Source organism: Pyrus communis, chromosome 3, assembly GCF_963583255.1.
Source record: "Pyrus communis chromosome 3, drPyrComm1.1, whole genome shotgun sequence".
Classification (NCBI taxonomy): domain Eukaryota; kingdom Viridiplantae; phylum Streptophyta; class Magnoliopsida; order Rosales; family Rosaceae; genus Pyrus; species Pyrus communis.
In genome coordinates, this window is record NC_084805.1 from 16,251,801 (window position 1) to 16,266,113 (window position 14,313).

At 37.8% G+C, this 14,313-nt stretch overlaps 1 protein-coding gene across 1 annotated transcript; it reads left to right on the forward strand.

Moving 5' to 3' along the window:
• Nucleotides 1-3,248: 3,248 nt before the first annotated feature.
• LOC137727982 (uncharacterized) lies at nucleotides 3,249-6,297 on the forward strand. Its single transcript, XM_068466847.1, has 10 exons — nucleotides 3,249-3,411; nucleotides 3,505-3,563; nucleotides 3,661-3,701; nucleotides 3,825-3,856; nucleotides 4,006-4,034; nucleotides 4,624-4,660; nucleotides 4,865-4,921; nucleotides 5,249-5,325; nucleotides 5,591-5,664; nucleotides 6,015-6,297. The coding sequence occupies exons 1-10, from the start codon at nucleotides 3,328-3,330 to the stop codon at nucleotides 6,032-6,034; spliced, it is 510 nt and encodes a 169-aa protein (XP_068322948.1). The 5' UTR covers nucleotides 3,249-3,327; the 3' UTR covers nucleotides 6,035-6,297.
• The last annotated feature ends 8,016 nt before the right edge of the window (nucleotides 6,298-14,313 follow it).

Genomic DNA, 14,313 nt, shown 5'->3' on the forward strand with positions numbered 1-14,313 from the left:
GGTTGAGTAGATCATGTTGGTGTATTCACACACCTCATTTGAGCATTGTATGAGAAGTTATTACCTAGTTTTGGTTATGTGCTTTAAATTAACGTTTTTATAGTTGTTTCGCATATAGGTGAGACCTATCCCAAGGACAAGCGCAGTCACTCGAGGCAAGGGGGTTACGACCCTTCCACATACCAGTGAGTGAGCTTTTGGTTTTCCATATATACCTATATACTTGTGGATTTTCCCATAAATTGAAATGAAATGCTTATATGTTTTAAATGTCATGCATTGCGTTTGCCTATTTAATTATACATTAGTAGTTGCATATATGTATGTTTGGTGCTGCAGACGCATATGTAAGTGTCAGGTAAGTTATAGTTTATGTTTGTGATTAGTAGTGATTTGAGATGCATAGAGAGCTCATAACCTGCACCCCTGGTGTTAGTGCTCCCGCCCAGAGTAAGGCACGGTCCTTCACGTGATGTTCACTTCCCGCACCACACATTCATCTTAGATCCAAGTTAGGTGCACAGTCCTGTCGTACATACCACTATAGGTGGTTCCGACTCGTAGATGACCCGCGATTATTCGCCCAGTCTTCACGTGATCGTAGCACTTGAGCGTATTTATTTACACCCAGTCCTGTCCTACATACCACTTTAGGTGGTTTCGACTCGTGTGCAGGTATAGTTAGTAAGTTGGAGATTTGAGCTTTAGATTCAGCCGTACAAGTCACGTTAGGTGACTCCGGTTGACAGATTACATGGCATTGTGTCACATCCCGGCCCGGGGGGACCACTTCCCGGGCCCGCTCCACCACCGTAGCACGATATTGTCTGCTTTAGACCCTGACCACGCCTTCACGGTTTTGTTTCTAGGAACTCACACGAGAACTTCCCGATGGATCACCCATCCTGAGAATGCTCTCGAGCGCTACTCGCTTAACTTCGGAGTTCCCATGGAACCCGAAGCCAGTAAGCTCCCAAAAGGCCTCGTGCTAGGTAGGGATGGAAATATACATATAAGGATCACTCCCCTAGGCGATGTGGGAAGTCACAATCCACCCCCCTTAGGGGTCCGACGTTCTCGTCGGCATACCACGGCCAGGGTTAGGCTCTGATACCAACTTGTCACACCCCAAAGTTGAAAATAAGGATGATAATCGAATTAGGGCATGAATAGTATCTAAAAAAAATTTAAAATTTACAACAAATGTATGATGGAACCAGAGCCATCTAAGAGTTCACTTAACCTTGTTTATTTAATACAACATGAGTTTAAAGAGTTCAACTCTAACAACATACTCTTAAGATACTAAAACACTTTATTCTAAATACAACTAGGAAACAAGCACACACATGCAATCATGATTCATCAAAGTCGCCATCTCAATGGATATCAACCTTCTTCCTAGCCTGGTGGATAATTATAGATTGTGGAAGTATTATTCCATTAGGTTCCAGGTTCAAAGGCTGGTATCCGTTAAGATGGCGACTTTGATGATTCATGATTGCATGTGTGTGTTTGTTTCCTAGTTGTACTTAGAATAAAGTGTTTTAGTATCTTAAGAGTATGTTGTAAGAGTTGAACTCTTTAAACTCATGTTGTATTAAATAAACAAGGTTAAGTGAACTCTTAGATGGCTTTGGTTCCATCATACGTTTGTTGTAAATTTTAAATTTTTTTTAGATACTATTCATGCCCTAATTCGATTATCATCCTTATTTTTGACTTTGGGGTGTGACAAGTTGTCACATTCCGGCCCGGGACGGATCACTTCTTGGGTCCACTCCACCACCGTAGCACGATATTGTCCGCTTTGGGCCTCGACTACGCCCTCACGATTTTGTTTCTGGGAACTCACACGAGAACTTCCCGATGGGTCACCCATTCTGGGAGTGCTCTCGTGCGCTACTCGCTTAACTTCGGAGTTCCCATGGAACCTGAAGCCAGTGAACTCCCAAAAGGCCTCGTGCTAGGTAGGGATGAGAATACACATATAAGGATCACTCCCCTGGGCGATGTGGGATGTCACACATTGATTGACATTACCTGAGTACTTACATTTTATGTAGAGGCATTCGACATGGCATATTTCTGAGCAAATTTTCTATATATGCGTATATTCTATTTTCTGGGAAACTATACAGGTTTTACAGCGAGGAGTTAGAACTTTTGTTAATGAAATGATTTTGAAAAGCTTTGTTTTTGCCCACTCACACTTTCTGTTTTGCACCCCTCCAGGTTCTAGTTTGGTTTGCTCTTTTGGTGGCTCTCGAGGAATTCACAGCATATCTGACAGATTATCACCAGTGTAGGACCACCTCTGGGTGTGTTTAGTTAGTGTGTTGTTCCCCTGGACTGCACTAGGTCTTCTGTGCTTTGAATATTGTTTTTCACACTTACGCTTGCACATGTATATTATTTACTCAGTGCATAGCTTGGTTTTTATTTGTTCGTACTTTATTATTATTCTTAGCTTCTGCACTGTGCACATGGTTACGTCACCCTATCGTAACGGCTAGAACATCCTGATTTCGGTCGGGATGTGTCAGTAATCATTTTCGTTTGCAAGAGAAAAATGTTGGGAATGGGATTCAAACCCAAAGTTTATGATGATTTGTAAAACCTTAACAAATAGTTTTCGTTTCTTTTTCTCTAAACTTTAAATTGAAGATACGCGAACAATTCCAGGGTGTTTATGCACATTTATGTTTGAACTTTTATTTTGATCAATTTCTACCTCACATTAATAGTTTTTTTAGATTTCATCTATGTTTTCACAAAAATGTCCTAATTTAAGAACAAAATGTTATTTTTACTATCTATTTGTATTATCTTTCTAAATTAGAGATAGGACTCACGTATTTGTGGCCCTCATGGCCCCACCTCTCTGTTAGAGAAATGATACAAATAAAGGTACAAATAAATTATTCAAATAATTCATTAGACAAACAACATATATCGATACACCACATTATTGCTAGCCCATTGTGAAGTTTAGCGCACTCCCCATCATCTTAGTGTAGATAATATCGTTTGGTAAAAAAATAGAAACGGTAAAGGATAAAACAAGTGAGCCTCCACTACAGTGGTGAAGAGGAGTCACCACATTATTGCTAACGTATTATGAGATTAAGCTCATACCTTCTCCGTTAATGTAGATGATATGTTTGTTTAAAAAAAAAAAAAAAAAAAAAAAAAACCCGTGAACTATAATACTAGGTGAGGCGCCGCGCAACGCTGCGTTTCCAGACGATTTTAAAGAAAAAAAGATTGAATAAAGTGTGAAACACCGAGTTTGTAATCGTCACTCTCACGGAGAAAAAAACAAAAATGGAGAACTCGTCGACTCTGAGAGAGTGGTTCTCGCGAGTTGACGCGGCCAATACCGGAAACATCACAGCGCCTCAGCTCAAGGTTCGTCTTCTCCAATCCCTTCGCCCTCATCTTCCCTAAAATACCCAATTTTCGTTTTCCTCTAACTAACGACGACGTTTCTATGGTGATCAGAGCGCTCTTGCTGTTGGAAACCTCGACTTCCCTCTCTCAGTTGTCCAGCAAATGATCAGGTCCAAATAGTTATAAATTACGCATCGATATCGTGGATTTGTATGTGGGGTTGTTGATTTAGTTGCAGAAATTGATAAAGATGTGGCCTTTTTGCAGGATGTATGATTTTGATAGGAATGGGACTATGAGCTTTGAAGGTATATATGCTTAAATTGTTTCAAAATTTCGTAATTTTTGTTATGATTTTTATGCTTAATACTGAAATTTCGATGAATCTGCAACATGGGTTCGCTGATTTTGGTACGATTTTTCTCTCACAGAGTTTCTTGCGCTTAACAAGTTCCTCCTCAAGGTGAAAACTTTGACCATACAAATGCAACTTGTAATTTTTTGTTGCATGATGTATTTACTCTGTTTTATAGTGTCCTCAATTCGAGGATGCCATGATGAGTATTTATAAAACTTATATGTAATGTTCCTGGGAACTTGTCTGCTTTGCAGGTCCAACAAGCCTTCTCGGACCGTGAGAGGTGATTCAATGCCAATTCTAATATATTTAAGCATTTGTTTTGGCCACTGTAGTAAGTACTGTTGTGATTTGTGAGTTGCAGCGTCTTCGTATAATCCTAATTAAAGGTATATTGATAGATTCAACCGTGTTAGTATGAAGCAACAAATAGCGTAAGATTCATCTTATCTGTTAATAATTTAAGTGGGCTGCTCTAAGACGTGGTTAGCAGTTTAATGTTTTCTTTATAATTCGTGCACTGTAATGTGTATCATTGAAATTAGGCTGTTAATTTTTTTTTTCCCCATGCAAACAAAGTCGTCACTTGACAATCTTTTGCAAAATGTGGACTTGTTATGAAATTAGAGCACTTTATAAAGTTTATGTTTCAGCCTATTCTTTTTGGCAATGCAATGCAATGCACTGGCCTTCATGAGCCCATCGTGCATAATATACATACCACCATGCCTACAAGGTTACAACTAATGTATTCATTTGTGCATATTATCTGTATTCTCCTTTTGGTTGCAAATATTTGAGATGAGGGTAATTGGTTTGCGTGCACTTGTAAGCATTTAGCAACTGTCTAACTGTTGGTTTTGTTTTTACAGGGGACGTGGCTATCTTGTTACTGATGATGTGCATGAGGTAGTATCGAATTTTCTGTCTTGGATTAAAAACGAAAAGTTTGTGTGTTTAGATACGTTGCTGGTAGATCTTTAGTAATGAATGTGTCTGGAACTTGAAGGCTATATATCGTTTGATAGTACTGTAATAGGAAGGCTGTTCCTCCCTGACCTCTCTCTATGCTATTTCTTTTCTGAAATCTCAATTGCTGAACCATTGCGACAGGCATTGGTGAAAATCGGCTTCTTGCTGGACACTCCTGCTTTCTACCCAGTCTGTGAGGTATATCATCTAATTTGATTTGAAGATGAAAATTGAGAATCTCAACATTTCTTGTGAAATTTGTTCCAAAGCATTGTTTTCTTTCACCTCGATGGATATTCAACTTTTTCTATAAAGAAACAAGAAAGTAGATGTGGTGCTTCTTGTTTAGTTGATGTACGATTTGTTTCCATACGTACAGATCTAATATAATCATTTTGGTTGTGCACTGATTTGCTGTGATAAATTTTCCATACAAAGAAAATAAATAAAAAAGAGAAATCAAAATTCTTTATTCAAGGCTTGAGATGGTTTGATATCTCATTCATTTTCCTATTAATTGTGCAGAGCTTTGATCAAAAGAAGAAAGGAATGTTCAGACTAGATGACTTCATATCTCTTTGTATATTTTTGCAGTCTGCTCGGTAGGTTGCATTTCAATTCACAAAAGGTGTTTTAAAATTTTAGTTCAGATTTAAGGAGTCTTATCATATTTCCCAAGTTAGCATAGACAAATTATCTTTACATGCGCGCACACACACACGTCTATGCCAGGTTTGGATGTGAGATCTTTGACTATCAAAACTCGAGGTTTTGCGTCTAATTAAGTTAGACAAATACCAATCTTCAATATTTTATAAGATGCTATTTCAAAGACTAATGGTGTCGTTTGCCCTTTTTTTGTTGCAGTAATCTGTTTAATTCATTTGATACAGCTAAGCAAGGCAGGGTGACTCTGGATCTCAACCAGTTTGTCTACTGCAGTGAGTGCCTTAATAAATATTACAGGAATTTATTGTTTACTACATCTGAACCCCATCAATGTCTTGATAATTAACTAGAAACGGTTTAGGTTGGTTGACGGGGGAAAAAATCAAAATAGAATGCCCACCGTCTAGATCCATCTGTCAGACGGTGCCCCTTTTGTTCATCTTGTTTTACAGTTCTTGGGTTCTTAACGGGTATCTTTCCTTCAGGCCGCATCTGTAGGTCACTTTTTGAATTATGGTTAGAAGGATAGGAGGACTCTGTAACTCCATATGCTAATTTTCTCTACGATTCATCATTTATTGACATGCATCTAATATAATCAAGTTATTATTTTCTTGTCCAGCTGCCAATTGCAGAATATGAAATGCGGCAATTACGCTGGACTCGCTGGAATTCAATTCCTCTGTTGTACTGCATCCCACGATTTTCCTCATGGATGTAAATTATCTTCATATAAATTTGGCATTTGGAAAAGGTTATTGATAAGAACTTTCACTTGTTATATGATACATGCGGGAGAGTAGTAGCAGAAAGTGTTGGTCTGCTATTTGGCCCAATGTTGGTGTAGTTTGTATTTTCTCTTGCTTCTTTCCGTCCTTGTTATCCATTTGAGCTGTACTTTTCTTCTTTGCTTGCATGTTCTTATTGAAAAGTAGAAAAGTATATGAAACATATGTATTGGTCAAAAAGACAAAGGCTGGCTAAGCATATGAAACATATGTATTGGACGAAAAGGATTTGGCTCGAAAAACATTAATATACCAGGATAGACACTTTAACATCTTTAGAAATTTTGGATCTATTCAATTGAAAATCGACTAAGAAAATGGAGAGTTTTCGGGCGGACGGTATAAAGTTTAAGAAAAACTAACGAAAAGTTCAAAAAAACTTCCCTTTTAATGAAAAATCTTTTTTAAAAGGTATAGTGAATAGTACCAGGAAAAGATATAAATGTAGTTTTTTGTTAAAAGTGAACAGTATCGAAAGTGTTTTGTTAAACCTTCGTAATGTTTACCCGTTGTTTTGGACGTGGAAGTCTTTCACCAAAAAGTTCTTATGCCCTTTTTGTGTTGTTTGACGTGTTCATCAATTTTCCTCCTTTCCAATATAGCTGGCCAATAAAATCTCGTGAGATCGGCATCTTCTACTTAGTGAGAAAATAGGCTTATAGCAACATCGGAACACGGTGTCGCTTGAGTTGGTATGGTCCAAGTTTATGGTAAAGGGATTGGAGGAATATTTATGGTAGTATTTCTTAGTTGTATTTTTGCCTTTTTTGGACATTCATTTTGTTGTATTACAAAATTATTATGGTAATATTTCTTTTTTGTATATATGTTGTTGAATTTCTAGCTTATATGTCATATTGTTTTTTATTTACGTGTGCAATGTTTATAATAATGTTTTTTTATTTACGTGTGTAATGTTTATATTAATGTTATGTCGATGCTTATGGGAGTGGAGGAGTACTTTTATGGAATTATAATCATAGGTTACGTTATGGCAATGGGAATAATAAAATTACATGAATGGTAACTGGAAAATTGGCGACTGAGAGAAGGACAAGATAACTAGCAAAGGATGGAATTTGGGATGATTAAGTCACTGGAGGTTAGTTTATTATGGTAATGCTTTCATGGTTACGATGCAGTGGTGGAGCCATGATTTGAGGTTAGGAAGGGCCTCTTACAAATGTAAAGAAAACGTAGCAACACAGCCAACAACGCCGCAATACGCTCGCAAATACATCTCTTAGCTATCGTCTCATCCATCGTTTGGTCATCGTCTTAGCCACTACTTTGCTGCTCTAGATTTTTGGTCTGGTTCTGATGTTTGTTTGCTATGTGACGATGGTGTTGATTTTTCAATTCCACTCCATTTCATCAGTACATTCCAACCATTTGGGAGTTGTGTTAATTGGCGAAGAAAACAACCTAATAGAAGGGCTAACGAGAACATGAAAATCACACACGGATGGAAGCATAATTCAAACCTTGGAGCAGAGAAGAGATTTAGCTAAAATTTCCACAACGGAACCCCTTGAATTGATAACCGAACTTATATTTTACTTCTAACTCGAAAGCTTGGTAATGGCATTGCGTGGCTGTGGAGGAATTGTATTATGAAATATTAAATCAATAACTTATAGTCCTTCCTTCAATAACAAATATCTGATGAGTAATACTAGGGACGGGGATTCGAATATAGATTCTTGCAAATGAATTCTTTCAGTGCAGAATGCAGATCCTTCTACCGAAACAAACCGCAATATACCAATCAACTTCTTCAAGTTTGATTTTCCATCTGTGATTGTAGTTGCAAGTTAAGAAGATGAAATGAGCTCTGTTGTAAACTAAATTTTAAAAGTGGGTAAGAGAGAGGGGACGGTAGAGGCAGAGAGAAGGGCTTATGCATATGAAATGAATTGAAATCGAGATACTGATGCAAGTTCTTCGCTTCTGAACAAGACAAATTCATATGTGAAAGAGGTTGATAATAAGTCCTTTCAAAATTGAATATATGTCCCTCTGTTAGAAGTGTTCAGAAATGTTTGCGATCGAGTAAATAACTTTATGAACGAATGGATCAAATCGAATTGAAAATGTAAAAGCACTCCCCCTTGAGTGTGTACAACTTAAGAAACAGTCGCATCGTGTATTTATAATTAGGAGATGTTGGTTGTTATTGTCAATTACAATAGTTGCTAGCACGAGTCTTATAGTAGGGGCGCATATCAAAAGAAAAATCTCATGAAAATGTTGATGTTGTAATCCATTAGTCATAAGGAGAAAAAATGAGTTAATGCAGGATGTCGATGTTTCACATCTTCAGATGGATCATTAATATTCGTGCCGGAAAAAATTCTAGATAAACTTGAACCCAAACCAAAAATTACCGAACCTAAAATCGAATTATACAGAAAACCAAAAAACAAAAAACCGAATATAATATAAAGTTTCGGTATACGGTTTTCATTATGCATTTGTTTGGTGACCACGAACCGAAGCGGAATATAATTTTTAATATAATTTTATATTTAATATTAATTGTTGAATTTGGTTGAGATTGGATCTCAACCATTTGTTTAAGCTCAACTCTCTCTATCTCTCTTGACCTCAATTCAGTATCTCAGACCATCTCCAACCGAATGATCCAAAGAGCCAGAGGACCAAAGAGCTCGTGAGCCACATGGAACAAAAAAGGGCCAACCGGCTAGCCCAAAGGAGCCAACCAGCTAGCCCGGGCCAGGCCATAAATTTAAAACCAACTGCTAAATGACGTCAGTTACCATGATTTGAAATTTTTTTTTTTTTTTGGGCTAAATTTTTTTATAAAATATTTAATTATAGGTCCAAAAAGGTATGGTTAGTTTAATGTTGGGGTGTTCCTTTTATAGGCATGTTTGCTTGCTCAATTCTCTCCCATGGCCGATGTGGGACTCTCCCACTCACTATAATAGGCCTATTTCCAAAGTTCATTTCTTCACTTCCTTTTTTATTTTATTTTATTTTTATTTTTATACTCTAAATAAGACCTCTCACTTTTGACTTGAAATAAATAAGTTGTAGTTTTTAAATTTAATAATAAATTATGTTTGGCCCTATAGCCTTTTGGCCCTCGGTTGGAGATGGTTTTTTTGTCATAGGGCTATGTTTGGCATGTGGCCCTCTGGCCCATCGATTAAAGATGGTAAGAAATATGACTATGCACTGTTGTTGACCTAAAAATTACAAGCCTACGTGGCGTGTAGGCCAAGTAACTAATAAGCTAACTACGTTATTCGGTTGATGCGAGGTGTGCCAACTCGTCGACCGAACTAGGCCAAGGAGTACAATTTGTTGATGTTGCGTTAAGCGCGTTGCTGACTTCTTTATCTTGCGATTGTGGCTGCGGAATGAACAAGTCTCGACCTTCGGGTTCTCGAGCTTGAAGACAAGGCTGCTAGTTCTGCGAAGTTCACGAATCATCGGCGTCGGATTCGATCACAGTGATTATATTCATAAGAGTATAAGCACGTCGAATCGACACCAGACTATATGGACACAAGTACTCAAAGGAGATGTATGTCTTGATGGTAAATGTGGTTCGGCTGTCAGAATGCTGAACTCTGAAACTCACTTGTGAATATCCAATCATAAAATCACTCGGCGTTCAATGTGCCGAATGTTGTAACTTGTAATACCTTACTTCGCCGAGAAGGCTAATAAGATGACCTCTGCCAATAAGGATTCGGAAACCCTTCTCGACCGAGACTTGGATAGGTAACCAGTCGGCCTCGACATAGTGTTGTTTATCCAAACTGAAGGTGCTCATCGGTCGGCTGATTTTACTGCAACAGTGTTGTTTATCCAAACTAAAGATGTTCGCTGGTTGCCTTCATAGTGCTGTTTATCTAAACTGAAGGTGTGTTGGCAGAAAAAGAAAATAAAAAATCTCAAGATGTTTGAGAGGTTTGCGCAGAGTAGTTGTGTGTTGAATTGGATGGGCTTCAATGATGCACTCTGCTATCTATTTATAGCAACAAATCCTCCTTAAAATCGAGTTGAAACCATATTCGGACTAAGACTTCTTATTCTGATCTAACCTTATCTCGACCGATCCTACTCTTATGAGGACTTTGAACTCTCCCCCTTTTTAGGAAGTATTCATTTCCGGCCAAGAATCCTCATTGTATTAGGACCCCTTAACGTACTAGGACTTCGACCCATCTGCTCTTATCCAAATCACTCCTTCTTGCAATAGGACTCGACCGCCTTAACTGAGCGGCTGAAGACCACCATACAACCTATAATATATTTAAAAAAGCTTTAGGCCGAACACAAACCTACGCTCGGCCCAATAATATTATTTTGGGCCCAAACAACTGTTCATTAAAATATTAATTTCTTGGAGGACTATAGGGCCAAAGAAAGCCCTCTGGCCCTCCTTCAGTTGGAGATGGCCTAACTCCCACTCTTTCAACTCTAACGGCCTCTTTGTCGACCTCTTCTCCGCTTATCAAAAAGTCGACCAACCACTCCACGAAGACCACTAACCATTGACCACACCACACCACTCATCGTCTTCAATTGCAACATAATAGCAAAAATCTTGAACCTTGACCTCTCTCTCATCTTCGCGATCTTGAACCCAACCATCACGACCACTCTGTTGGCTGTCTATCTCCCCTTAATTCTAAATAGCAACAAACCACCACCACTTCATCCCTCTCGTCTCTAGTTATGAATTGTGAAATAAAGATTTTGATTTCGATATGGATGACTTTTAGAATTTAGGGTTTTAATTTGGGATAAATTACTAGGGCAAGAGATTTTAGGGTTTAAGAATTTGTGAATGGGAATTAGGGTTTCAATTTCGAACTAGGGATGAATTTCTGAATTTAGGGTTTAATCTGGAATAAATTATTAGGGAATGGGTTGAATTTTAAGGTTTAAGAATTTGATGGTTGTTGATGTTTGGTTGTTGCTAAAATTTGAATCCTTTTGCAATTTGAAGAAATTTGAATCCTCCTGAAATTTCTTATTCCTTTTTCTTTTTCAATATGCCTTTACTAAAAGGGAAAAGACATTGCGGTCATGAGAGTATACTTTGTGATACTCCCCTTAAATTCGACAAAACGCCTCAAGAGAACTACCATTGATGCAAATATGAAAGTTTACACAATCTGATTCCATAAACATGCTTCTAAAAGGTACTTCAGCAATGACTTCGTAAGTAGGTCAACAAGATTGTCTTGGAATTGAATCAGCTTGACTTTGATCTTCTGATGCTCTTGTTACTGATGAGTGACGAAAAACTTCAAAGCAATGTGCTTGATATTTTCGCCTTTGATGTATTCTTTCTTTAACTGGGGGATACATGTAACATTGTCTTCATAAATCATTGTTGGAACATCAACGATGGAAGAAAAACCACATGAAGTTCTTATGTGATCAATCGTATTCCTCAACCAAGTACAATAAAGCACCAACTGCACTTAGATTAGGAATTTTGCATTCCAAAACCTCTTCATCCTCATTTTTAGGATGAAATTGATCTCATTTTTGCATCTTGAGTTCGGATGACCATATGAGTCATCAAAGACTTTTCTTTTGTCCTCATTAAAGTGATGCAACATCTATTGGGTGTAGTTTAGTTGGTAGACCGATATATCGTTCGAGAAAAATGCTCTATCTCTAGACCAAGGCAATGTCAAATTTTCCAAAGCTCATTCATCTTAAATTCCAAACTTTAGGCGCACGACAGTTTTTTCAAGCTCATTCAGAGACCTTATGAGATTCATGTCATCAACATAGATTGCAACAATGGAAAATTCGAAATATGACTTCTTAATTAACATGAAAGGGCATTAACCTGTTATTCACATGACCAAGGACCTTGCAATCATTTGAAGGCGATTAATGAACACTTTTGCTAGACCATTTCGGGTGAACATAATGAATTGGATGTTCAACTTCAATACCTTGAGACATGCAATAGTCATCAAAAGTTTTTGATAAACTCCCTAGTGTTATCCAGTCAAATTGACTTTATGGGATAATCAGCGTGGTGAGCCGTAATTTAATAATTTGCGCTAAGAGTTTCGCAAATAAAGTGTTTCTTGTGGACAACAAGCAAACATGTGAACATCTTGTCGATGCATCAACTTGGTTAGATTGGTCCACAATTCCCTTGTATTCTTTTCAAAAAAGATGGATGATCATTAGTAAATTTTGTAGGGGATGGTCTAGTATTCAATTTTCCGAAAGATCAAGCTTGACATGGTGTGTTAGAGAGCACAAGATCCTTATTTCGAATAAGGGGATGCTTGTGTGAACACTTAAGTATATAGCGCAACATATTATAACCTGGGTGTCCCAAATAGTCATGTCAAAGAGAATAAAGACTTCGGAACATAGGGGTAGGGCTGGGCACATAATGGGCCTTTAGTACTCAAATTGTTGTTAAGTATAACCCATTAGGAAGGCGTTCCATCTTTTCTAGAATATACTCAAAACATCTGAGTCAAGATTGAAATGAACCCCAAGTTCACTCAATATGTATTCATAACAACCAAACGAGAACACACCCTTATACATGTGCAAAACACAAAACGAATACAACATTGCAATGACATATGGAAGCACATAAAGCAAATAACTACAAAATGGTATGTGTGGGGAGTCTTCCAGATTGGTCATCAAGTATGTTTGAGGTTCACGCAATGTGTGGACTTCAAGCCCATTCCAAAATCGTCGTGGGGGCTACAGAAAGAACCACAAGACCCCAATTTACCGCTTCAAGCCCGAATTTCAATTCAAAAACTCGATTTTCTGTATTATTAACCAAAATTACATGGTCGATTCTAACAGATATGAGTGCGGCACCATGATTTTAAATTGACTATAGAGTTTAAAATTTTGAAAAGACACCAATCATATATTAAGCTAAGGCAGGCATGTAGATTGATTTATCCAACGAAATATCAACCAGTATATAAATGATGAAGTCTTCAACACTTAAACAGTAAGCCTAAGCTACAGAACTTCTGAGCAAAACCCAGGGCATATAGAAGAGCAACAATGACAATGTTTAAATTGAATGAACTCAACATCTTCCAGATGTGTCGAGAAAGAACACTAATCTTTAAGAATGAAAAAAGAACAACTAGACATCGTTTGTATGTTAAGTCACAATCTGAGGTTCAAATGCACATTAACAACAGAAGAAAAAGGAAACCCCGCAGGTAGCGCTTCTGTGAGAGATGAGGGTGGCATTCAGCTGCATAGGCGAAATTCAATGTACAATGACTTGTTGCATACTACAGTAAGTTTTTTCCAGTTTGAGCCTTCTGATTCAAGGTAGCCATCACCCTTGTGCATTCACAATTGGTAAATAAATTTCATGTGCAGCCTGTGACACGGTGTATGTCGTCCAAATAGTTTAGTTTACTAGTTCATGAAAAAACCATAAAACTGCTGCTAATAATTTGCTTGCTGGTCTTGCTCCCCTGCTCGAATTGGAACATACTACATACACTAAGTAGTTTATTAAAAATTTGCTGCCCGACGGGCACGGCTAAATGAGGAAGGACAGAAGCTCAAGCTGATTCGGTTCACTTCCCTGAGTACCAAGTACATTATTAATACAATTGTTCCTATAAGCAATACCAAGTGAAATCTAATTGTGCTTCATATACAGTGGGTTCTGACCTTTTTCCATGATTGAGCTGCCTTGATAAGTATCCTCATTATAACATTATAATTAACGGAATGAAGGGGAGAAGAAGAGGGGAACTAGATTTCTGCATGTAAATGACATCTTCTCTTTGTCTATCCCTTATCTGACGTGAGAAGAGAATCTCCTCACAATTGCATGCTAGTTAGTAACATTGATGTCCCGCTAACCAATTGAAGCTTCGATATTGCTCTAAGAAGATGCCTGTAAGATTGACTGGTAAGGAATATGTCTCATCCACATATAAGCTCAAACTAGCAGTAATCAGAAACACAATCAATCAAACCTATTGACAATTCATTCACATCACAGGTTTCTAACCAAAGTCGGAATATGTTACCTCAATAAGCCAGTCCATGAAATTGAACTCATTTCTGATGTCAAAAACTACAGCCCCAAGTTCGGCAGCTACATAGAGAGAAAAT

Bases quoted from the DNA above. Each gene is read 5' to 3' on its own strand.
- LOC137727982 (XM_068466847.1), top strand. From the start codon at position 3,328: ATGGAGAACTCGTCGACTCTGAGAGAGTGGTTCTCGCGAGTTGACGCG. The intron at 3,412-3,504 runs GTTCGTCTTCTC...TATGGTGATCAG, and splicing joins TCACAGCGCCTCAGCTCAAG to AGCGCTCTTGCTGTTGGAAA. The intron at 4,035-4,623 runs GTGATTCAATGC...TTGTTTTTACAG, and splicing joins GCCTTCTCGGACCGTGAGAG to GGGACGTGGCTATCTTGTTA.